The 27,050-nt window shown below is 41.4% G+C and overlaps 1 protein-coding gene across 3 annotated transcripts in view; it reads left to right on the top strand.

Annotated features, from left to right (window-relative positions):
- The window catches only part of RPS27L (ribosomal protein S27 like), an 89,698-nt gene extending 86,259 nt beyond the window's left edge, over positions 1–3,439 (top strand). For all 3 annotated transcript variants that reach the window (XM_053717298.1, XM_053717296.1, XM_053717297.1), the window contains exon 4: positions 3,196–3,439. In XM_053717298.1, the coding sequence (XP_053573273.1) occupies positions 3,196–3,224 (29 nt within the window). In that variant the 3' untranslated portion in view covers positions 3,225–3,439. The remainder of the gene's footprint in view (positions 1–3,195) is intronic.
- Positions 3,440–27,050: the final 23,611 nt, after the last annotated feature.

The raw sequence follows: 27,050 nt of genomic DNA on the forward strand, positions 1-27,050 counted from the left end.
CAGGCATCAGTGATACTGATTGCTCCATCAATGCCGCGAAGGATGTGGTTCGCGGACCTGGTGAGGATGTCCTCATCTCCTCCGTGGAAATTACCTTGTCGCAGGGATCTGAGGCTGACTGTGTGACGCTTAGTCCTAGCCAAGAGAGGTTTTTCTGAGAGGGTTATTGATACTATCATTCAGGCTTATAAGCCTGTTACTCCTCACATCTATCATAAGGTGTGGAGAGCTTACTTATTCTGGTGGGAAGAACGGGGTTTAGCCTGGCAAAAGGTTAAGGCTGCCAGAATCCTTTCTTTTCTCCAGGAGGGTCTGGAAGGGCCTTCTGCCAGTTCCCTGAGGGGACAGATTTCGGCCCTATCTGTTTTGCTGCACAAGAGACTTGCAGAGCTCCCTGACATGCAATATTTCGTTAATTCTCTGATTAGGGTCAGACCTGTGTTTAGATCTAATGCTCCACCTTGGAGTTTGAATCTTGTTCTTAAGGTTTTGCAACGGGCTCCGTTTGAGCCTATGCATTCGGTTGACATCAAATTGTTGTCCAGGAAGGTTCTTTTTCTGTTGGCTATTGCATCAGCACGCAGAGTTTCTGAAATAGCTGCCTTGCAATGTGAGCCCCCTTATCTGGTGTTCCACACTGATAAGGTTGTCCTACGTACCTGCTTGGGTTTTCTTCCTAAGGTTGTGTCTGATCGCAACATCAATCAGGAGATTGTGGTTCCTTCCTTGTGTCCTAATCCTCCTCCTTCGAAGGAATGTTTACTTCATAATTTGGATGTGGTTAGAGCTTTTGAAGTTTTATCTTCAAGCTACTAAGGATTTTAGACAAACTTCTTCCTTATTTACTCTGGGAAGCTTAAGGGTCTGAAGGCTTCTTCGACTTCCTTATCTTTTTGGTTGAGGAGTGTTATACACTTAGCTTATGAGTCAGCGGGACTTAGACCTCCTCAGAGGATTACGGCTCATTCCACTAGAGCGGTGACTTCCTTGGGCCTTTAAGAACGAGGTCTCTATGGATCAGATTTGTAAGGCGGCTACCTGGTCCTCTTTTTCTAAATTTTACAAGTGACGCTTTTGCTTCGGCCAAAGCAGCTTTTGGGAGAAAGAATTTGCAGGCTGTGGTGCCCTCAGATTAGGGTTTGTCTCTTTTACCCCTCCCGTTATCATTCAGTGTTTTGCCAACAGTAAGGAATGATGCAGTGGACTCTCCTCATATTAAATAGGAAAACATAAATTATGCTTACCTGATAATTTCATATCCTTCTGTATGAGGAGAGTCCACGGCCCCCGCCTGTATACTCCAATGTGCAGACCAAAATTAGGTTTTCTCTTCTGGCACCATTTATACCCTGATATTGTTCCTTGTTCCCTTGGCAGAATGACTGGAATATGAGGGAAGTAGGGGGAGTATTTAAAGGGACAGTCTAGGCCAAAATAAACTTTTGTGATTCAGATAGAGCATGTAATTTTAAACAATTTTCCAATTTACTTTTATCACTAATTTTGCTTTGTTCTCTTGGTATTCTTAGTTGAAAGCTTAACCTTGGAGGTTCATATGCTAATTACTTGGACCTTGAAGGCCACCTCTTTTCAGAATGCATTTTAACAGTTTTTCACCACTAGAGGGTGTTAGTTCATGTATTTCATATAGATAACACTGTGCTCGTTCACGAGAAGTTATCTAGGAGCAGGCACTGATTGGCTAAACTTCAAGTCTGTCAAAAGAACTGAAATTAAGGGGCAGTTTGAAGAGGCTTAGATACAAGATAATCATAGAGGTTAAAAGTATATTAATATAACTGTTGGTTATGCAAAACTGGGGAATGGGTAATAAAGCGATTATCTATCTTTTAAAACGATAAAAATTCTGATGTAGACTGTCCCTTTAAGCCTTTGGTTGCGGTGTCTTTGCCTCCTCCTGGTGGCCAGGTTCAGTATTTCCCAACAGTAAGGAATGATTTCGTGGACTCTCTTCATAAAGAAGGAAATGAAATTATCAGGTAAGCATAATTTGTTTTTTCTTTACTTGAGTATCAAACAATCAATTATACTATGAGATAGTATTAAAGTGATTTTACATCCTAGCGTATGTGAACCGCTAGGATTTAGAATAGGAACAAATAAAGGGGACTTTCAGTCATGAAGTATAAAATACTTTATGCTAAAAAGCTCCTTTTACTTGTTGGAAGTGTTCGCTCATCAGGCAGCCTATGGCACAACGCTATTTGCTGTGAGGTGACGTTTCCATCTCTTAGCAAATAGTTATGTGTTACAACTGGTGCCAAACCAGAAAACCTGCATGGTTATTGGCTAAGAGGTGGAAACGTCACCTCTCAGCAAAAAAGAATGGAATGCCTGAGGAGCTCAGCGCAGCGAACACTTCCAACAAATAAAGGAGCTTTCAGCGTGAAGTATTTTATACTTAATGAATGAAAGTCCCCTTTATTTGTTCCTATTGTAAATCCTAGCGGTTCACAAACGCTAGGATTTCCAATCACTTTAAAGGGCCATAATACCCAAATGTTTAAACACTTGAAAGTGATGCAGCATAGCTGTAAAAAGCTGATTAGAAAATATCACCTGAACATCTCTATGTAAAAAAGAAATATATTTTACCTCAAAAGTTCCTCAGTAGCCACCTCCCATTGTAAAGGATTTCTAAGCAGCATTTTAGTGTGTTTGTCCTGGGACATCTGAAGGGACTAGCATCGTGCACTCTCATATTATTTCACCAATCAGGTAAAGGAAGCTTACTATGAAATCTCATGAGATTTAAGTCAAATCTCATGAGATCACAGTAAGAGTTCATGACCTCAGCACTGCTGATGCTGATTGGCTGCTGTTCATTAATTCATTTTTTTTTATTTTTTTACCTGCAGCTGGGAGCAGCTGAGTATAACTTTTTACACAGAACTTACTCTGCTGAGCTGAGGAGATTGTGAGGTAAAATATCTTCCTTTTTTACATAGAGATGCTCAGGTGATATTTTCCTGTCAGCTTTTTACAGTTATACTGCATCAGTTTCAAGTGATTTAGCATATGAGTATTATGTCCCTTTAAGTGTTCTGTTTTATACATTATCCAATCTATGTAACATACAATTCTCTGTATTACATGTATACATTTAAGTTTTACTATTTGTTTTTAAATAATTATAAATTATGCTAATCATATGTTCACAATCTTCTTTTTCAGGATGCTCCTTCAGACGAAAGCAACATTAAACCAACCACTGCTTCACCTAATACTGATCACACAGTATCGTATCTCTAACTATAAATAAATGATTTGCCTTACAGCTTGCCCAGCACGTTCTCCTATGTGGTACTGTGCTATATCTTTGGATTTAAAATTCAGGGATTTTTTTTTATTTTTATTTTTTGAAGCTGGATTTTGAATATGTGGAAATCATTTCCTCAATAAAATTATAATTGATTAACTTTGGATAGAATTACTTCTTTTCTACTAAAGCCCCTGAAAGCTTTTAAAAATAAATATATTAATAAAAAAAAAAAAGTTGTGGGGTGTTTTGCATATTTGTGTATAAAAGTTTGCAGCTTTTCATCAGAATGACTACAAATGTCTCCAACTAGATACATCATCACTGGTTATTTTAAAGTTGCATTAAACTAAAAACCTTTAATTTGTCTCCTGTCTGTACTATCCCCCCCCCCCACACCCACCCTGGGGACACTGCAGTGCATCTTGTGTAATTCTGAAACATTGAGCCTGAACTTATTCAGAGATCAAGCAATCACTGTGTGGCATCTATCTGTCCATAATAGAACAAAGCAGGAGAAATAAGATAAACAAGCTTTTAAAAGGGGCACATATCTGGACTGGAAACATAGTAAACTAGTAACCTGCTAAACTGCCTTCTCACTGGACAAGACACGTTTTGTGAACGTTTAATACACACATATAAAAAGAGTAAAGGTACCAATTGTATTTCAATTCTACAATACAATTGTCAACAATCTCTAGGTATTTTTTTTAACACTTATTTTTATCTGTTTGTCCCAATACACAATATGTAATCCAGAAACAACAAGTTAAAATCACTGACAAGGTGCCATGGTCCTGCCTCCTCTTCTATTCAGGAAAGGAGGAGTAAGCAGCTGAAAATTCAAAGCACAAGGAGTTGAGGAACAGAGGCCAAGTTTATGGATTGAAAAATCATGCAATCAAGCCTAGGTCTAATATGTCTGGATAGAAACGTATCATGGGAAAGATCTGCATGCTGAAAGACTGAATAAGGTATTCATTAAACCGTCAACTCAAAAAAAAATTATTTTTTAAAAAGATAGATAATCCCTTTATTACCCATTCCCCAGTTATGCACAGAAAAACAAAATTTATGCTTACCTGATAAATTTCTTTCCGGACATGGAGTGTCCACGACGTCATTCCAATTACTAGTGGGATATTCAACTCCTAGTCAGCAGGAGGAGGCAAAGAGCACCCCAGCAAAGCTGTTAAGTGTAACTTCCCTTACCCATAATCCCCAGCCATTCAGCCGAAGGAAAATTGAAAAAGAAGAAACACAAGGGTATAGAGGTGCCTGAGGTTTACAAAAAAAAAACAAAAACAACCTGCCGAGTTATAATTAAAGAGGGCGGGGTCGTGGACTCTCCATGTCCGGAAAGAAAGAAATGTATCAGTTAAGCATAAATTTTGTTTTCTCTTGTAAGGTGTATCCAGTCCACGGATCATCCATTACTTGTGGGATATTCTCCTTCCCAACAGGAAGTTGCAAGAGGATCACCCACAGCAGAGCTACTATATATAGCTCCTCCCCTAACTGCCATACCCAGTCATTCTCTTGCAACTCTCAACATAGCTGGAGGTAGTAAGAGGAAAGTGGTGTAATATAGTTATTTTTTTCTTCAATCAAGAGTTTATTCTTTTTAAATGGTACCGGAGTTGTACTATTTTATCTCAGGCAGCATTTAGAAGAAGAATCTTCCTGCGTTTTCTATGATCTTAGCAGAAGTAACTAAGATCCACTGCTGTTCTCACATATGTCTGAGGAGTGAGGTAACTTCAGAGGGAGAATAGCGTGCAGGGTATCCTGCAATAAGGTATGTGCAGTTTAAGTTTTTCTAGGGATGGAATTGCTAGAAAATGCTGCTGATACCGAATTAATGTAAGTTAAGCCTAAATACAGTGATTTAATAGCGACTAGTATCAGGCTTGCTATCAGAGGTATATACTCTGATTAATGTGCAATATAAAACGTTTGCTGGCATGTTTAATCGTTTTTATATATGCTTTGGTGATAAAACTTATTGGGGCCTAGTTTTTTCCACATGGCTGGCTTGATTTTTGCCTAGAAACAGTTTCCTGAGGCTTTCCACTGTTGTAATATGAGTGGGAGGGGCCTATTTTAGCGCTTTTTTGCGCAGTTAAAATTACAGACAGAGACATTCAGCTTCCCTCAGCAGTCCCCTGCATGCTATAGGACATCTCTGAAGGGCTCAAAAGGCTTCAAAAGTCGTGTATTGAGGAAGGTAAAGCCACAGTGGAGCTGTGGCAGTTGTTATGACTGTTTAAAAACATTTTTTTCGTTTTGTTAATCTGTTTTTTGTATTAAGGGGTTAATCACCCATTTGCAAGTGGGTGCAATGCTCTGCTAACTTGTTACATACACTGTAAAAATTTCGTTAGTTTAACTGCCTTTTTTCACTGTTATTTCAAATTTTGGCAAAATTTGTTTCTCTTAAAGGCACAGTAACGTTTTTTTATATTGCTTGTTAACTTGATTTAAAGTGTTTTCCAAGCTTGCTAGTCTCATTGCTAGTCTGTATAAACATGTCTGACATAGAGGAAACTCCTTGTTCATTATGTTTAAAAGCCATGGTGGAACCCCATAGGAGAATGTGTACTAAATGTATTGATTTCACTTTAAACAATAAAGATCAGCTGTTATCTTTAAAAGAATTATCACCAGAGGATTCTGACGAGGGGGAAGTTATGCCGACTAACTCTCCCCACGTGTCGGACCCTTTGACTCCCGCTCAAGGGACTCACGCTAAAATGGCGCCAAATACATCAAAGACGCCCATATTGATTACTTTGCAGGACATGGCGGCAATCATGGATAATACCCTGTCAGCGGTATTAGCCAGACTGCCTTAATTCAGAGGAAAGCGCGATAGCTCTGGGGTTAGACGTAATACAGAGCGCGCAGATGCTTTAAGGCCCATGTCTAATACTGCATCACAATATGCAGAAGCTGAGGAAGGAGAGCTTCAGTCTGTGGGTGACATTTCTGATTCGGGGAAACCTGATTCAGAAATTTCTACTTTTAAATTTAAGCTTGAGAACCTCCGTGTATTGCTTGGGGAGGTATTAGCTGCTCTGAATGACTGTGACACAATTGCAGTGCCAGAGAAATTGTGTAGACTGGATAAATACTATGCAGTACCGGTGTGTACTGATGTTTTTCCAATTCCTAAAAGGTTTACAGAAATTAATGAGTGGGATAGACCTGGTGTGCCGTTTTCCCCCCCTCCTATTTTTAGAAAAATGTTTCCAATAGACGCCACCACACGGGACTTATGGCAGACGGTCCCTAAGGTGGAGGGAGCAGTTTCTACTTTATCAAAGTGTACCACTATCCCTGTCGAGGACAGTTGTGCTTTTTCAGATCCAATGGATAAAAAATTAGGTTACCTTGAGAAAATGTTTATTCAACAAGGTTTTATCCTGCAGCCCCTTGCATGCATTGCGCCTGTCACAGCTGCTGCGGCGTTCTGGTTTGAGTCTCTGGAAGAGGCCTTTCAGACAGCTACTCCATTGACTGAAATACTTGACAAGCTTAGAACACTTAAGCTAGCTAATTGTTTTGTTTCTGATGCCATTGTTCATTTGACTAAACTAACGGCTAAGAATTCTGGATTCGCCATCCAGGCGCGTAGGGCGCTATGGCTTAAATCTTGGTCAGCTGACGTGACTTCAAAGTCTAAATTACTTAACATTCCCTTCAAGGGGCAGACCCTATTCGGGCCGGGTTTGAAGGAAATTATTGCTGACATTACTGGAGGTAAGGGTCATACCCTTCCTCAGGACAGGGCCAAATCAAAGGCCAAACAGTCTAATTTTCGTGCCTTTCGAAATTTCAATGCAGGTGCATCATCAACTTCCTCTGCTACAAAACAAGAGGGAACTTTTGCTCAATCCAAGCCGGGCTGGAAACCTAACCAGTCCTGGAACAAAGGCAAGCAGGCCAGAAAGCCTGCTGCTGCCTCTAAGACAGCATGAAGGAACGGCCCCCTATCCGGTAACGGATCTAGTAGGGGGCAGACTTTCTCTCTTCGCCCAGGCGTGGGCAAGAGATGTTCAGGATCCCTGGGCGTTGGAGATCATATCTCAGGGATATCTTCTGGACTTCAAAGTTTGCCCTCCTCAAGGGAGATTTCACCTTTCGAGATTATCTGTAAACCAGATAAAGAAAGAGGCATTCTTACGCTGTGTGCAAGACCTCCTAGTTATGGGAGTGATCTGTCCAGTTCCACAGACGGAACAGGGGCAGGGCTTTTATTCAAATCTGTTTGTGGTTCCCAAAAAAGAGGGAACCTTCAGACCAATTTTCTAAAGATCTTAAACAAATTCCTCAGAGTTCCATCGTTCAAAATGGAAACTATTCGGACCATCCTACCTATGATCCAGGAGGGTCAGTACATGACCACAGTGGATTTGAAGGATGCTTACCTTCACATACCGATTCACAAAGATCATCATCAGTTCATAAGGTTTGCCTTTCTGGACAGGCATTACCAATTTGTGGCTTTTCCCTTCGGGTTAGCTACAGCTCCAAGAATCTTTACAAAGGTTCTGGGATCGCTTCTGGCGGTCCTAAGACCGCAAGGTATATCAGTGGCCCCTTATCTGGACGACATCCTGATACAGGCGTCAAGCTTTCAGATTGCCAAGTCACATACGGTCATAGTTCTGGCATTTCTCAGGTCACATGGGTGGAAGGTGAACGAGGAAAAGAGTTCTCTATCCCCACTCACAAGAGTCTCCTTTCTAGGGACTCTGATAGATTCGGTAGAAATGAAGATTTACCTGACCGAATCCAGGTTATCAAAGCTTCTAAAATCTTGCCGTGTTCTTCATTCTATTCCGCGCCCTTCGGTGGCTCAGTGTATGGAAGTAATCGGCTTGATGGTAGCGGCGATGGACATAGTGCCATTTGCGCGCCTACATCTCAGACCGCTGCAACTATGCATGCTCAGTCAGTGGAATGGGGATTACACAGATTTGTCCCCTCTGCTAAATCTGGATCAAGAGACCAGAGATTCTCTTCTCTGGTGGCTATCTCGGGTCCATCTGTCCAAAGGTATGACCTTTCGCAGGCCAGATTGGACAATTATAACAACAGATGCCAGCCTTCTAGGTTGGGGTGCAGTCTGGAATTCCCTGAAGGCTCAGGGATCATGGACTCAGGAGGAGAAACTCCTCCCAATAAATATTCTGGAGTTAAGAGCAATATTCAATGCTCTTCTAGCTTGGCCTCAGTTGGCAACCCTGAGGTTCATCATTTTTCAGTCGGACAACATCACGACTGGCTTACATCAACCATCAAGGGGGAACCAGGAGTTCCCTAGCGATGTTAGAAGTCTCCAAGATAATTCGCTGGGCAGAGACTCACTCTTGCCACCTATCAGCAATCTATATCCCAGGTGTAGACAACTGGGAGGCGGATTTTCTAAGTCGTCAGACTTTTCATCCGGGGGAGTGGGAACTCCATCCGGAGGTGTTTGCTCAATTGGTTAATCATTGGGGCAAACCAGAACTGGATCTCATGGCTTCTCTCCAGAACGCCAAGCTTCCTTGTTACAGGTCCAGGGACCCAGAAGTGGCACTGATAGATGCTCTAGCAGCACCTTGGTTCTTCAACCTGGCTTATGTGTTTCCACCGTTTCCTCTGCTCCCTCGACTGATTGCCAAAATCAAACAGGAGAGAGCATCGGTGATCTTGATAGCGCCTGCGTGGCCACGCAGGACCTGGTATGCAGACCTAGTGGACATGTCATCCTTTCCACCATGGACCCTGCCTCTGAGACAAGACCTACTACAAGGTCCTTTCAATCATCCGAATCTAATTTCTCTGAGACTGACTGCATGGAGATTGAACGCTTGATTTTATCAAAGCGTGGCTTCTCCGAGTCAGTCATTGATACCCTTATACAGGCACGAAAGTCTGTTACCAAGAAAATTTACCATAAGATATGGCGTAAATACCTTTTTATTGGTGTGAATCCAAGAATTACTCATGGAGTAAGGTTAGGATTCCTAGGATATTGTCCTTTCTCCAAGAGGGTTTGGAAAAAGGATTATCAGCTAGTTATTTAAAGGGACAGATTTCTGCTCTGTCTATTCTTTTGCACAAGCGTCTGGCAGAAGTTCCAGACGTTCAAGCTTTTTGTCAGGCCTTGGTTAGAATTAAGCCTGTGTTTAAACCTGTTGCTCCCCCATGGAGCTTAAACTTGGCTCTTAAAGTTCTTCAAGGAGTTCCGTTTGAACCCCTTCATTCCATTGATATTAAACTTTTATCTTGGAAAGTTCTGTTTTTGATGGCTATTTCCTCGGCTCGGAGAGTCTCTGAGCTATCTGCCTTACAATGTGATTCTCCTTATCTGATTTTCCATTCAGATAAAGTAGTTCTGCGTACAAAACCTGGGTTTTTACCTAAGGTATGAGAAATGACAAGAAGAAAACAGCGCATCCACGAATCACAGCAGCGTTTATTCAGGTAAATGACACACACAGAAAATTGCACACTTACAAGATGACAGTAATGTATGAGCGGTAATGCCCTCTGGCTAGTTGTCTTTCGCCTGTAGCAAATCTCAGCGGGAACACCTCAGACGCCGACCAGCAGCACCAAGAGACCCACTTCCTGTCACATACGGCAGGTGCCAAAGAGAAACTCAAAAGAGCAGCAGTCCTAAACACTTTGATGGTAGGAGTTAGTTACCCTACGCGTTTCCTCTGCACACGGGCAGACTTCTTCAGGGGTATATGAAAATACAATATACCCCTGAAGAAGTCTGCCCGTGTGCAGAGGAAACGCGTAGGGTAACTAACTCCTACCATCAAAGTGTTTAGGACTGCTGCTCTTTTGAGTTTCTCTTTGGCACCTGCCGTATGTGACAGGAAGTGGGTCTCTTGGTGCTGCTGGTCGGCGTCTGAGGTGTTCCCGCTGAGATTTGCTACAGGCGAAAGACAACTAGCCAGAGGGCATTACCGCTCATACATTACTGTCATCTTGTAAGTGTGCAATTTTCTGTGTGTGTCATTTACCTGAATAAACGCTGCTGTGATTCGTGGATGCGCTGTTTTCTTCTTGTCATTTCTTATACAGCTTGCTGCAACGGGATACACATAGCTGGAGTTCCGTGATTCATCAGCTGCTCCTGTACGGATCCTTCAGCATATATTCCATCAGACCAACTGGACATTACCACGTCGGATTTGCCGTGTATGCACATTTACTGAACAAACTTTGCCTCCATCTGGTTCAGCTAAGTTAACACACCAATCCTGCTACAATCAGTCTATATGCTTTTTGTGTGACTTAAACCAGCTACGGTTTTGGGACTGTTTTATTTTGGGACTGTTGTATTTTCACATATCTGTTGTGTACGTCGGTGATTGTATTTATGTCCCATATGTTTATACTATAGGGGAGTGGTTGTGTGTCTTCTGAGAAACAGATATTAGATACACCCCGTTTTTACTTTTTGATTATTTTTTTAAAGGGGAAGTTCTACGGGTGCCCCACCTGATTCAGTGTAGCGCTGTCATTTTCTCCTGTTTTTGTTTTACCTAAGGTAGTATCTAAAAAGAATATCAATCAAGAGATTGTTGTTCCATCATTGTGTCCTAATCCTTCAAAGAAGGAACGTCTTTTACATAATCTGGACGTGGTACGTGCTTTAAAGTTTTACTTACAAGCTACTAATGTTTTTTGCCAAACATCTACACTGTTTGTTGTTTACTCTGGACAGAGGAGAGGTCAAAAGGCTTCGGCAACCTCTCTTTCTTTTTGGCTTCGGAGCGTAATACGCTTAGCCTATGAGACTGCTGGACAGCAGCCCCCTGAAAGAATTACAGCTCATTCTACTAGAGCTGTGGCTTCCACCTGGGCCTTTAAGAATGAGGCTTCTGTTGAACAGATTTGCAAGGCGGCGACTTGGTCTTCGCTTCATACCTTTTCAAAATTTTACAAATTTGACACTTTTGCTTCTTCGGAGGCTATTTTTGGGAGAGAGGTTCTACAGGCAGTGGTTCCTTCCATTTAAGCCTGCCTTGTCCCTCCCTTCATCAGTGTACTTTAGCTTTGGTATTGGTATCCCACAAGTAATGGATGATCCATGGACTGGATACACCTTACAAGAGAAAACATAATTTATGCTTACCTGATAAATTTATTTCTTTTGTAGTGTATCCAGTCCACGGCCCGCCCTGTCTTTTTAAGGCAGGTCTAAATTTTAATTTAAACTACATTCACCACTGCACCCTATGGTTTCTCCTTTCTCGGCTTGTTTCGGTCGAATGACTGGATATGGCAGTTAGGGGAGGAGCTATATAGCAGCTCTGCTGTGGGTGATCCTCTTGCAACTTCCTGTTGGGAAGGAGAATATCCCACAAGTAATGGATGATCCGTGGACTGGATACACCACAAGAGAAATAAATTTATCAGGTAAGCATAAATTATGTTTTCTTTCCTATAACATAGAGAGTCCACAACGTCATTCCAATTACTAGTGGGAACCAATACCCAAGCTAGAAGACACGGAATGAACAGGAAGGGAGAGAATAAGGCAGTAGGACCTAAACAGATTTCACCACTGCTTGAAGAAACTATTTCCCCAAAGAGGCCTCAGCCGAGGCAAAAAGAACAACATTTGTAGAATTTGGAAAAAGTATGTGAAGAGGAATCCTTGCAAATGTGTTTCACAGAGGCTTCATTTTTGAAAGCTCAGGAAGAGGAGACAGACCTAGTGGAATGAGCCGTAATCCTCTCAGGAGGCTGTTGTCCCTATCTCTTAACCAGATGGAAAAGGTAGTAGAAGTGTCCTTTTGTCCCTTATGCTTTCCAGAGAAAACCACAAAAAGGGCAGAAGATTGCAGAAAATCTTTAGTCTGTTGTAGGAAAAATTTAAGAGTATGCACAACATCCAAGATATACAAAAGACGATCCTTACGAGGAGAAGGATCAGGACAAAAAGTAGGAACAACATTTTCCTGATTGTTTCGATCCTACACAACCTTAGGGAGAAAACCCAAATTAGTAAGAAGGACCACCTTATCTGTATGAAAAATAAGGTACGGGGAATCACTGCAGAGCTGAAAGTGAAGAAACTCTGCGAGCGGAAGAGATAGCAAGAAAACCTTCCAAGATAACTTTATAACATCATCATGCATCAGGTCGAACGGAGCCTGCTGCAAAAACTTTAAAAACAAGATTAAGACTCCAAGGAGGAGCAACAGGATAAAACACAGGCTTGATTCTGAACAGGGCTAGAACAAAAGCTTAAACATCCGGCAGAACTGCTAGACATTTGTGCAAAAGAATAAACAGTGCATCTGACTGACAAACCTTTCTCCAGGCCATCCTGAAGAAAAGATAAAATATGGGGAATTCTCACCCGGCTCCAGGAGAAACCCTAGATTCGCACCAATAAAGATATTTCCGCCATACCTTATGGTAAATCTTGCGAGTAACAGGATTACTAGCCTGAAGCATGGTACCAATGACCGCTTCAGAAAACCCACGCCTAGACAGAACTAGGCGTTTAATCTCCAAGCAGTCAGCTTTAGAGAGTTCAGAATTCGATGGAGGAATGGATCCTGAATTTGAAGGTCCCTCAGAGGGAACCTCCAAGGAGGAAGAGATGACATCCTTACCAAATCCTGCCGGAGCTATTAGAATGCAAGTCACCTTCATGGTCAAGGAACTCTGAGTTCCTTCCTGGTTGTTGATGTAAGCCACTGAGGTGGTGATGTCTGATTGAAATCTGATAAACCGGAGAAAGACAATAGATACATGTTTCACTTTGCCAATGATTGTGTAATAAATGGATATATACATGTAAACAGTCACACCAGTGTTCAAATCACCTACCCAAGGTCCATAAGACATTAGACCGAGTTGAAGGCCGCCCCATTGTAAGCGGTATTGACTCCCTTTGGGAGCAACTCTCCAAATGGCTGGACGCAGTTCTCCAACCTATGGTATGGACGCTCCCAAGCTTTCTGTTGGATACTAAGTAAGTGTTACAATTAATGGCTGATTGAGTTTGGGTGAAGGGCCAACATTGGCTCACTATTGATGTCAGATATTTGTATTCCTCTATCACCCATGAGCATGGCCTGAGAGCTATAAGATAGGGAAGACAAGTATGATGAGGACTTTTGTATTTTGTTGTGGACTGTGTCCGATTTTTACTGACACACAATTTTTTCCGATTTGAGGACACGTTCTATCTCCAGAGATGTGGGACAGTGATGGGGGCCAAGTTTTCCCCCTCGTACACCACATAGATGACCTGTTACTCATCGGGGGCAGTAGCATGGCGCAGTTGGATGACTTTGTCAAATTTTTTAATAATAATCATTAGTCTTTCCTTTATACATGAAACAAATGAGGAAATAATTATTTGGACATCAACCTTGTAGGCAGACCAGGCGCTCAGATAGTGACTGAAGTTTATAAAAAACAATCACAGGCAATAGTTTGCTTCATGCAACCAGTAGCCACCCAAAGTAGGTATTTGCAGCGGTAGCCAAGGGTCAATTTACCAGGCTTAAAAGAAATTGCAATGACAATGCAACTTATGAGAGGAAAGCAGACGACCTGACACGACAGTTAAAGGATAGGGCTTACCCTGACAGAGTCATTATTAAAGCCAGAGGTTCAGTGGCAAAACTGAATAGAAAGGACCTTCTGGAAGACGGGACAAAATCAACCAACCAGTTTGAAGGGGTTAAATTTATTACACAATATAGCGCCCAATATGAACAGATCTGCAACATCATTAGAGCACACTTCCCACTACAAATCAGCAGATGATGGTTTGGCAGATAGTGAGGAAAGGATGTAGGTATGTGTACAGAAAGGACCTTAGCCTTGGAAATAGGATTGCTCTCTAACACAAATAAGGGAACAAAATGTGCAAGGTAGAACATAGCACAACATAGGGTGTTCAAATGCAGCAATAGCACATGTAAAGCATGCGAACATCTAGCTGTGGGTGAGGGGTTTCTCTTGTAAGGTGTATCCAGTCCACAGATTCATCCATTACTTGTGGGATATTCTCCTTCACAACAGGAAGCTGCAAGAGGATCACCCACAGCAGAGCTGTCTATATAGCTCCTCCCCTTACTGCCACCTCCCAGTCATTCTCTTGCAGCTCTCGACAAGGGAAGCAGCTAGAGAGATGTGGTGCATTAATGTAGTTTATCTTCAATCAAAAGTTTGTTATTTTCAAATGGTACCGGAGTTGTACTATTTTAGCCTCGGGCAGAAAGTTGAAGAAGTCTGCCTGTGGTCTTTTGATGATCTTAGCAGGTTGTAACTAAGATCCATTGCTGTTCTCACACATAACTGAAGAGATGGGTAACTTCAGCTGGGGGAATAGCGTGCAGGGTCTCCTGCTCTGAGGTATGTGCAGTTTTAATTTTTTCTAGAGAGATGATAAGCTAGAAAATGCTGACAATACCGGATTTATTTAAGGTAAGCCTGATTACAGTGATTTAATAACGACTGGTATCATGCTTGCTGTAAAGGGTAATATTTTTATTATTTACTCACATTACTGAATAGATATAACGTTTGCTTGAGGTGTATAAACGTTTATTTCCTATTGGTGATAAAACTTTATTCTGGGGCCCAGTTTTTCCACATGGCTGACTAGATTTTTCCTAGGGATAGTTTTTTAAGGCCCTCTCACTGTGAGTACAGGTTGGGAGGGGCCTATTTTCCATTAGTTTTTGCAGCTTGAGACATCCAGCTCCCCTGAAGCAGTCCCCTGACCATATAGGACCTCTCTAAGGGGTTTTTGTGCCTTCCAAAGTCGTTGTATGGGCAGGTAGGGTCACAGTAGAGCTGTGGCAGTTTGTTGTGACTCTTTAAAAACGTTTATATCGTTTTTTTATCCGGTTTTGAAACTAAGGGGTTAATCATCCATTTGCAAGTGGGTGCAATGCTCTTTCAGCCTATTATACACACTGTAAACATTTCGTAAGATTTACTGCTTTTTTCACTGTTTTGCAGTTTCTGTGATTGTTTTTTTCTCTTAAAGGCACAGTACCGTTTTTATTTTTTGCTTGTTCAGTTATTAAAGTGTTTTCCAAGCTTGCTGGTCTCATTACTAGTCTATTTAAACATGTCTGACATAGAGGAAACACATTGTTCATTATGTTTAGAAGCCATTGTGGAACCTCCTCTTAGAATGTGTACCAAATGCACTGATTTTACTATAGATTACAAAGACCATATACTGGCTTTAAAAAATTTATCACCAGAAGAAATTGACAAGGGGGAAGTTATGCTGTCTAACTCTCCCCACGTGTCAGATCCTATAAATCCCGCTCAGGGGACACCAAGTACATCTAGCGCGCCCATTGCGTATACCTTGCAAGACATGGCGGCAGTTATGAATCATACCCTTACAGAGGTATTATCTAAACTGCCAGGATTGCAAGGAAAGCGAGACAGCTCTGGGACTAGAATAAATACAGAGCTCTCTGACGCTTTAGTAGCTATCTCTGATACACCCTCACAATATAATGAAGCTGAAGCAGGGGAGCTTCAATCTGTGGGTGATTTTTCTGATTCAGGAAAGATACTTCAATCTGATTCTGATATGTCTACATTTAAATTTAAGCTTGAACACCTCCACGTATTGCTCAGGGAGGTTTTAGCAACTCTGGACGACTGTGACACTGTTGTAGTCCCAGAGAAATTATGTAGATTGGATAAATACTATGCAGTACCTACTTACACTGATGTTTTTCCAATCCCTAAAAGGTTTTCTGAAATTATTACTAAGGAATGGGATAGAACAGGTGTACCATTCTCTCCCCCTCCTGTTTTTAAAAAGATGTTTCCTATAGACGCCGCTACACAGGACTTATGGCAGACGGTCCCTAAGGTGGAGGGAGCAGTTTCTACTCTAGCTAAGCATACCACTATCCCTGTCGAGGACAGTTGTGCTTTTCTAGATTCAATGGATAAAAAATTAGAGGGTTACCTTAAGAATTTTTTTATTCAACAAGGTTTTATTCTCCAGCCTCTTGCATGCATTGCCCCAGTCACTGCTGCCGCGGCTTTCTGGTTTGAGTCCCTAGAGGAGGCTCTACAGGTTGAAACCCCGTTGGAAGATATTATTGACAAGCTTAGGGCCCTTAAGCTAGCCAATTAATTTGTTTCTGACGCCGTTGTTCATTTAACCAAGCTAACGGCTAAAAATTCAGGTTTTGCTATTCAGGCGCGTAGGGCGCTATGGCTTAAATCCTGGTCAGCTGACGTGACTTCAAAGTCTAAACTTCTCAACATTCCCTTCAAAGGACAGATCCTATTCGGGCCTGGACTGAAGGAGATAATTTCTGACATCACTGGAGGAAAAGGTCACGCCCTTCCTCAAGACAGGTCCAACAAATTAAGGACCAAACAGTCTAGTTTTCGGCCCTTTCGAAACTTCAAGAGTGGCGCAGCTTCAACTTCCTCTAACACAAAACAAGAGGGAACTTTTGCCCAGTCTAAGCCGGTCTGGAGACCTAACCAGGCTTGGAACAAGGGGAAACAGGCCAAGAAGCCTGCTGCTGCCTCTAAGACGGCATGAAGGAGCAGCCCCTGATCCGGAAACTGATCTAGTAGGGGGCAGACTCTCTTCGCCCAGGCTTGGGCAAGAGATGTCCAGGATCCCTGGGCATTGGAAATTGTGTCAAAGGGTTATCTTCTGGAATTCAAAACCTCTCCCCCAAAAGGGAGATTTAATCTCTCACTTTTATCTGCAAACCAGATAAAGAGAGAAGCATGCGTACATTGTGTTCAAGACCTCCTAGTTATGGGAGTGATTCACCCAGTTCCGCAGGAGGAACAAGGACAGGGCTTTTATTCAAATCTGTTTGTTGTTCCCAAGAAAGAGGGAACATTCAGACCAATCTTAGATCTCAAGATCTTAAACAAATTTCTCAAGAGTCCAATCCATCAAGATGGAGACTATTCGAACCATCCTTTCTATGATCCAGGAGGGTCAATACAGGCACTACCAGTTTGTGGCTCTTCCCTTCGGGTTGGCCACGGCACCAAGAATCTTTACAAAGGTTCTAGGGTCCCTTCTAGCGGTCCTAAGGCCGCGGGCTATAGCAGTAGCCCCTTACTCAGACGACATTCTGATACAGGCGTCGACTTTTCAAGTTGCCAGGTCTCACACTGACATTGTTCTGGCATTTCTGAGGTCGCATGGGTGGAAAGTGAACGAAGAAAAAAGTTCTCTATCCCCTCTCACAAGAGTTTCCTTCCTAGGAACTCTGATAGATTCTGTAGAAATGAAGATTTACCTGACAGAGGCCAGGTTGTCAAAACTTCTAAATTCCTGCCGTGTTCTTTATTCTACTTCTCTCCCCTTCAGTGGCTCAGTGTATGGAAGTAATCGGCTTAATGGTAGTGGCAATGGACATAGTGCTGTTTGCCCGTCTACATCTCAGACCGCTGCAACTCTGCATGCTCAGTCAGTGGAATGGGGATTACACAGATTTGTCCCCTCTACTAAATCTGGATCAAGAGACCAGGGATTCTCTTCTCTTTGGTGGCTATCTCGGGTCCATCTGTCCAAGGGTATGACCTTCCGCAGGCCATATTGGACAATAGTAACGACAGATGCCAGCCTTCTGGGCTGGGGTGCAGTCTGGAACTCCCTGAAGGCTCAGGGCTTGTGGACTCAGGAGGAGACACTCCTTCCGATAAACATTCTGGAACTAAGAGCGATATTCAATGCTCTTCAGGCTTGGCCTCAGCTAGCTGCGGTCAGGTTAATCAGATTTCAGTCGGACAACATCACGACTGTAGCTTACATCAACCATCAAGGGGGAACAAGGAGTTCCCTAGCAATGTTGGAGGTTTCAAAAATAATTCTATGGGCAGAGGTTCACTCTTGCCATCTATCAGCTATCCATATCCCAGGAGTAGAGAACTGGGAGGCGGATTTTCTAAGTCGACAGACTTTTCATCCGGGGGAGTGGGAACTCCATCCAGAGGTGTTTGCACAGTTGATTCAACTTTGGGGCAAACCAGAACTGGATCTCATGGCGTCTCGTCAGAACGCCAAGCTTCCTTGTTACGGGTTCAGGTCCAGGGATCCCAAGGCAGTGCTGATAGATGCTCTAGCAGCGCCTTGGTCTTTCAACCTGGCTTATGTGTTTCCACCGTTTCCTCTGCTCCCTCGTCTGATTGCCAAGATCAAGCAGGAGAGAGCTTCGGTGATTTTAATAGCTCCTGCGTGGCCACGCAGGACTTGGTACGCAGATCTGGTGGACATGTCATTCTTTCCACCTTGGACTCTGCCGCTGAGGCAGGACCTTCTACTTCAAGGTCCCTTCAAACATCCAATTCTAATTTCTCTGCGTCTGACTGCTTTGAGATTGAACGCTTGATTTTGTCAAAACGTGGTTTTTCCGAGTCGGTCATTGATGCCTTAATTCAGGCTGTCACCAGGAAAATCTATCATAAGATATGGTGTAAATATCTTCATTGGTGTGAATCCAAGGGTTACTCATGGAGTAAAGTCAGGATTCCCAGGATAATGTCTTTTCTCCAAGAAGGATTGGAGAAGGGATTGTCGGCTAGTTCCTTGACGTTCAGGCGTTTTGTCAGGCTTTAGTTAGAATCAAGCCTGTGTTTAAACCTGGTGCTCCGCCATGGAGTTTAAATTTAGTTCTTAAAGTTCTTCAAGGGGTTCCGTTTGAACCTCTGCATTCCATAGATATCAAGCTTTTATCTTGGAAAGTTCTGTTCTTGGTAGCTATCTCTTCGGCTCAAAGAGTTTCAGAGTTATCTGCCTTGCAGTGTGATTCCCCTTATCTGATCTTTCATGCAGATAAGGTAGTTTTGCGTACCAAACCTGGGTTTCTTCCTAAGGTGGTATCCAATAAGAATATCAATCAAGAGATTGTTGTTCCGTCACTGTGTCCTAATCCTTCTTCAAAGAAGGAACGTCTATTACACAATCTTGACGTGGTTCGTGCTTTAAAGTTTTATTTACAAGCTACTAAAGATTTTCGTCAAACATCTGCATTGTTTGTTGTCTACTCTGGACAGAGGAAAGGCCAAAAGGCTTCAGCAACTTCTCTTTCTTTTTGGTTAAGAAGTATAATCCGCTTAGCTAATGAGACTGCTGGCCAGCAGCCTCCTGTAAGAATTACAGCTCATTCCACTAGAGCGGTGGCTTCCACATGGGCCTTTAAAAATGAGGCTTCTGTTGAACAGATTTGTAAGGCGGCGACTTGGTCTTCGCTTCATACTTTTTCTAATTTCTACAAATTTGATACTTTTGCTTCTTCGGAGGCTATTTTTGGGAGAAAGGTCTTACAGGCAGTGGTGCCTTCCGTTTAAGCGCCTGCCTTGTCCCTCCCTTCATCCGTGTCCTATAGCTTTGGTATTGGTATCCCACAAGTAATGGATGAATCCGTGGACTGGATACACCTTACAAGAGAAAACAAAATTTATGCTTACCTGATAAATTTATTTCTCTTGTGGTGTATCCAGTCCACGGCCCGCCCTTTCATTTTAAGGCAGGTGTTTTTTAATTTTTAAACTACAGTCACCACTGCACCCTATAGTTTCTCCTTTCTCTTGCTTGTCTTCGGTCGAATGACTGGGAGGTGGCAGTTAGGGGAGGAGCTATATAGACAGCTCTGCTGTGGGTGATCCTCTTGCAGCTTCCTGTTGAGAAGGAGAATATCCCACAAGTAATGGATGAATCCGTGGACTGGATACACCACAAGAGAAATAAATTTATCAGGTAAGCATAAATTTTGTTTTTCCAGTGACTACACAGGGGAAAGGTATAGACATGGTAACAGGTTTACTTGCCGGGCCAAATACAGTGTACCTCTTAACTTGCACTCTATGTAAGGTTCAATATGTACGACTAACTGCTAGAGAGACCAGGGTGAAAATAAGGGAGCACCTAAACAACATCAAGGAAGGAACCCTTAGCACCCCATTGATCCAACATTTTAAATATAAACATCAGCAATCATCAAGAAGTCTCAGTTGAACTATCATCCAACAAATAGGATGGTGTGATAGAAAAGGAGTCAGAGATGTGCTTTTGTCCACGAGGGAAACTTACTGGATATTTAAAGTTGACACAAAGTTCCCCAAAGGGTTAAATTCAGAATTTGACCTTATCAACCTCTGGAGATAATTTAACTCCTCCCCCCACCCACAGAAAAGGTCAGATTATATTTTCAAGGGTCTTCTTAAATGTAGTGAATATCATCATTTTTTTAGATGCGTATAAGGACAATGTATAGCATTATTACCTATCAGATTGCCTACCCTATTGTCAGGATATCTGTGAGTGTTATAATATATACGTATGTATATTTTATCTACACATAGATATATGATAAGACCATGAACAAATTTTATTTGTGAAACTGTTTGTAAAACAACCCCCCTCTTGGTCTGAAACACAGACTTGTAGAACAAAAGAAAGACAGGACTTCTAAAAAGAACAAACATTGAAATCTCTAAATTGATTTAGCTTTGAAGCTCATCACTCCACATGAGATCATAACAGGGATGAGATAATCAACCAAGCATCATGGGATGTTTGGAGACATTCTGCACATAAAGTCAGATAAGCGAACAGAAATTCTAGAATATAGTAATTAGCACAGACCTGTTAATTGCTCCTAGACCTCGGATCCACATCTGTGCTGGCTAACAGAGACACATGTCTTGCATTGTAACTCTCAAATTAATTTTAAATTACAACTTGTGTTTAAATTTCAAGTAAACTATACCTCAGTATTGTATAAAAATACATTTCTTTCATGTAATTAACAAGAGTCCATGAGCTAGTGACGTATGGGATATACATTCCTACCAGGAGGGGCAAAGTTTCCCAAACCTTAAAATGCCTATAAATACACCCCTCACCACACCCACAAATCAGTTTTACAAACTTTGCCTCCAAGGGAGGTGGTGAAGTAAGTTTGTGCTAGATTCTACGTTGATATGCGCTCCGCAGCAAGTTGGAGCCCGGTTTTCCTCTCAGCGTGCAGTGAATGTCAGAGGGATGTGAAGAGAGTATTGCCTATTGAATGCAGTGATCTCCTTCTACGGGGTCTATTTCATAAGGTTCTCTGTTATCGGTCGTAGAGATTCATCTCTTACCTCCCTTTTCAGATCGACGATATACTCTTATATTTACCATTACCTCTACTGATTCTCGTTTCAGTACTGGTTTGGCTTTCTACAAACATGTAGATGAGTGTCCTGGGGTAAGTAAGTCTTATTTTCTGTGACACTCTAAGCTATGGTTGGGCACTTTATTTATAAAGTTCTAAATATATGTATTCAAACATTTATTTGCCTTGACTCAGAATGTTCAACTTTCCTTATTTTCAGACAGTCAGTTTCATATTTGGGATTATGCATTGAATTATCATATTTTTCTTACCTCAAAAATTTGACTTTTTTCCCTGTGGGTTGTTAGGCTCGCGGGGGCTGAAAATGCTTCATTTTATTGCGTCATTCTTGGCGCGGACTTTTTTGGCGCAAAAATTCTTTTCCGTTTCCGGCGTCATACGTGTCGCCGGAAGTTACGTCATTTTTTGACGTTATTTTGCGCCAAAGATGTCGGCGTTCCGGATGTGGCGTCATTTTTGGCGCCAAAAGCATTTAGGCGCCAAATAATGTGGGCGTCTTATTTGGCGCTAAAAAATATGGGCGTCGCTTTTGTCTTCACATTATTTCAGTCTCATTTTTCATTTGCTTCTGGTTGCTAGAAGCTTGATATTTGGCATTTCTTTCCCATTCCTGAAACTGTCTTATAAGGAATTTGATCTATTTTGCTTTATATGTTGTTTTTTCTCTTACATATTGCAAGATGTCTCACGTTGCATCTGAGCCAGAAGATACTACAGGAAAATCACTGCCTGCTGGATCTACCAAAGCTAAGTGTATCTGCTGTAAATTTTTGGTAGCTATTCCTCCAGCTGTTGTTTGTAATAATTGTCATGACAAACTTGTTAAAGCAGATAATATTTCCTTTAGTAATGTACCATTGCCTGTTGCAGTTCCCTCAACATCTAAGGTGCAGAATGTTCCTGATAACATAAGAGATTTTGTTTCTGAATCCATAAAGAAGGCTTTGTCTGTTATTTCTCCTTCTAGTAAACGTAAAATGTCTTTTAAATCTTCTCTCTCTACAGATGAATTTTTAAATGAACACCATCATTCTGATTCTTTGGACTCTTCTAGTCCTCTTGATACTAATTCTATACGTTTGGATAAGGTTTTTAAAGCTCCTGCGGTTATTCCAGAAGTTTTTCCTGTTCCTAATGCTATTTCTGCAGTGATTTCCAAAGAATGGGATAAATTGGGTAATTCATTTACTCCTTCTAAACGTTTTAAGCAATTATATCCTGTTCCGCCTGACAGGTTAGAATTTTGGGATAAAATCCCTAAAGTTGATGGGGCTATTTCTACCCTTGCTAAACGTACTACCATTCCTACGTCAGATGGTACCTCGTTTAAGGATCCTTTAGATAGAAAAATTGAATCCTTTCTAAGAAAAGCTTATCTGTGTTCAGGTAATCTTCTTAGACCTGCTATATCATTGGCTGATGTTGCTGCAGCTTCAACTTTTTGGTTGGAAACCCTAGCGCAACAAGTAGCAAATCGTGATTCTCATGATATTATTATTCTTCTTCAGCATGCTAATAATTTTATCTGTGATGCCATTTTTGATATTATTAGAGTTGATGTTAGGTTTATGTCTCTAGCTATCTTAGCCAGAAGAGCTTTATGGCTTAAAACTTGGAATGCTGATATGGCTTCTAAATCAACTCTACTTTCCATTTCTTTCCAGGGAAACAAATTATTTGGTTCTCAGTTGGATTTTATTATTTCAACTGTTACTGGTGGGAAAGGAACTTTTTTACCACAGGATAAAAAATCTAAAGGTAAAAACAGGGCTAACAATCGTTTTCGTTCCTTTCGTTTCAACAAAGAACAAAAGCCTGATCCTTCGTCCTCAGGAGCAGTTTCAGTTTGGAAACCATCTCCAGTCTGGAATAAATCCAAGCCTGCTAAAAAGGCAAAGCCTGCTTCTAAGTTCACATGAAGGTACGGACCTCATTCCAGTTCAGCTGGTAGGGGGCAGGTTACGTTTTTTCAAAGAAATTTGGATCAATTCTGTTCACAATCTTTGGATTCAGAGCATTGTTTCAGAAGGGTACAGAATTGGTTTCAAGATGAGACCTTCTGCAAAGAGATTTTTTCTTTCCCGTGTCCCAGTAAATCCAGTGAAAGCTCAAGCATTTCTGAATTGTGTTTCAGATCTAGAGTTGGCTGGAGTAATTATGCCAGTTCCAGTTCCGGAACAGGGGATGGGGTTTTATTCAAATCTCTTCATTGTACCAAAGAAGGAGAATTCCTTCAGACCAGTTCTGGATCTAAAATTATTGAATCGTTATGTAAGGATACCAACGTTCAAGATGGTAACTGTAAGGACTATATTGCCTTTTGTTCAGCAAGGGAACTATATGTCCACAATAGATTTACAGGATGCATATCTGCATATTCCGATTCATCCAGATCATTTTCAGTTCCTGAGATTCTCTTTTCTAGACAAGCATTACCAATTTGTGGCTCTACCGTTTGGCCTTGCTACAGCTCCAAGAATTTTCACAAAGATTCTCGGTGCCCTTCTGTCTGTAATCAGAGAACAGGGTATTGTGGTATTTCCTTATTTGGACGATATCTTGGTACTTGCTCAGTCTTTACATTTAGCAGAGTCTCATACGAATCGACTTGTGTTGTTTCTTCAAGATCATGGTTGGAGGATCAATTTACCAAAAAGTTCTTTGATTCCTCAAACAAGGGTAACCTTTCTGGGTTTCCAGATAGATTCAGTGTCCATGACTCTGTCTTTAACAGACAAGAGACGTCTAAAATTGATTACAGCTTGTCGAAACCTTCAGTCACAATCATTCCCTTCGGTAGCCTTATGCATGGAAATTCTAGGTCTTATGACTGCTGCATCGGACGCGATCCCCTTTGCTCGTTTTCACATGCGACCTCTTCAGCTCTGTATGCTGAACCAATGGTGCAGGGATTACACGAAGATATCTCAATTAATATCTTTAAAACCGATTGTTCGACACTCTCTAACGTGGTGGACAGATCACCATCGTTTAATTCAGGGGGCTTCTTTTGTTCTTCCGACCTGGACTGTAATTTCAACAGATGCAAGTCTCACAGGTTGGGGAGCTGTGTGGGGATCTCTGACGGCACAGGGAGTTTGGGAATCTCAGGAGGTGAGATTACCGATCAATATTTTGGAACTCCGTGCAATTTTCAGAGCTCTTCAGTTTTGGCCTCTTCTGAAGAGAGAATCGTTCATTTGTTTTCAGACAGACAATGTCTCAACTGTGGCATACATCAATCATCAAGGAGGGACTCACAGTCCTCTGGCTATGAAAGAAGTATCTCGAATTTTGGTTTGGGCGGAATCCAGCTCCTGTCTAATCTCTGCGGTTCATATCCCAGGTGTAGACAATTGGGAAGCGGATTATCTCAGTCGCCAAACGTTGCATCCGGGCGAATGGTCTCTTCACCCAGAGGTATTTCTTCAGATTGTTCAAATGTGGGGGCTTCCAGAGATAGATCTGATGGCCTCTCATCTAAACAAGAAACTTCCCAGGTATCTGTCCAGATCCCGGGATCCTCAGGCGGAGGCAGTGGATGCATTATCACTTCCTTGGAAGTATCATCCTGCCTATATCTTTCCGCCTCTAGTTCTTCTTCCAAGAGTAATCTCCAAGATTCTGAGGGAATGCTCGTTTGTTCTGCTAATAGCTCCGGCATGGCCTCACAGGTTTTGGTATGCGGATCTTGTCCGGATGGCATCTTGACAACCATGGACTCTTCCGTTAAGACCAGACCTTCTGTCGCAAGGTCCTTTTTTCCATCCGGATCTGAAATCCTTAAATTTAAAGGTATGGAGATTGAACGCTTGATTCTTAGTCAAAGAGGTTTCTCTGACTCTGTGATTGATACTATGTTACAGGCTCGTAAATCTGTATCTAGAGAGATATATTATAGAGTCTGGAAGACTTATATTTCTTGGTGTCTTACTCATCATTTTTCTTGGTATTCTTTTAGAATTCCGAGAATATTACAATTTCTTCAGGATGGTTTAGATAAGGGTTTGTCCGCAAGTTCCTTGAAAGGACAAATCTCTGCTCTTTCTGTTCTTTTTCACAGAAAGATTGCTATTCTTCCTGATATTCATTGTTTTGTACAAGCTTTGGTTCGTATAAAACCTGTCATTAAGTCAATTTCTCCTCCATGGAGTTTGAATTTGGTTCTGGGAGCTCTTCAAGCTCCTCCGTTTGAACCTATGCATTCATTGGACATTAAATTGCTTTCTTGGAAAGTTTTGTTCCTTTTGGCCATCTCTTCTGCCAGAAGAGTTTCTGAATTATCTGCTCTTTCTTGTGAGTCTCCTTTTCTGATTTTTCATCAGGATAAGGCGGTGTTGCGAACTTCTTTTCAATTTTTACCTAAGGTTGTGAATTCCAACAACATTAGTAGAGAAATTGTGGTTCCTTCATTATGTCCTAATCCTAAGAATTCTAAGGAGAAATCGTTACATTCTTTGGATGTTGTTAGAGCTTTGAAATATTATGTTGAAGCTACTAAATCTTTCCGAAAGACTTCTAGTCTATTTGTCATCTTTTCTGGTTCTAGAAAAGGCCAGAAAGCTTCTGCCATTTCTTTGGCATCCTGGTTGAAATCTTTAATTCATCTTGCCTATGTTAAATCGGGTAAGACTCCGCCTCAGAGGATTACAGCTCATTCTACTAGGTCAGTTTCTACTTCCTGGGCGTTTAGGAATGAAGCTTCAGTTGATCAGATTTGCAAAGCAGCGGCTTGGTCCTCTTTGCATACTTTTACTAAATTCTACCATTTTGATGTATTCTCTTCTTCTGAAGCAGTTTTTGGTAGAAAGGTACTTCAGGCAGTGGTTTCGGTTTGAATCTTCTGCTTATGTTTTTCACTTTATTTTGGGTGTGGATTATTTTCAGCAGGAATTGGCTGTCTTTATTTTATCCCTCCCTCTCTAGTGACTCTTGTGTGGAAAGATCCACATCTTGGGTATTCATTATCCCATACGTCACTAGCTCATGGACTCTTGTTAATTACATGAAAGAAAACATAATTTATGTAAGAACTTACCTGATAAATTCATTTCTTTCATATTAACAAGAGTCCATGAGGCCCACCCTTTTTTGTGGTGGTTATGATTTTTTTGTATAAAGCACAATTATTCCAATTCCTTATTTTATATGCTTCGCACTTTTTTCTTATCACCCCACTTCTTGGCTATTCGTTAAACTGATTTGTGGGTGTGGTGAGGGGTGTATTTATAGGCATTTTAAGGTTTGGGAAACTTTGCCCCTCCTGGTAGGAATGTATATCCCATACGTCACTAGCTCATGGACTCTTGTTAATATGAAAGAAATGAATTTATCAGGTAAGTTCTTACATAAATTATGTTATTTCCGTGGATCTAAGACATGCCTTTCAGATTTGTAATAAATTAAATGAATAACTGCATTAGTATGTATACATGTTTGACTTTTCATGTTTGACATTTCAACATCTGTTTCTTTATTTTTCAAACAAGATGTCCTATGAATATTGATCATAAACATGAATCTATACACTCAAAAATTATTAGAAACGTGCTGTATTTATTTAAGATGCAATACAATACCAGGATGTTGAA

Source organism: Bombina bombina, chromosome 6 (assembly GCF_027579735.1).
Source record: "Bombina bombina isolate aBomBom1 chromosome 6, aBomBom1.pri, whole genome shotgun sequence".
NCBI lineage: Eukaryota > Metazoa > Chordata > Amphibia > Anura > Bombinatoridae > Bombina > Bombina bombina.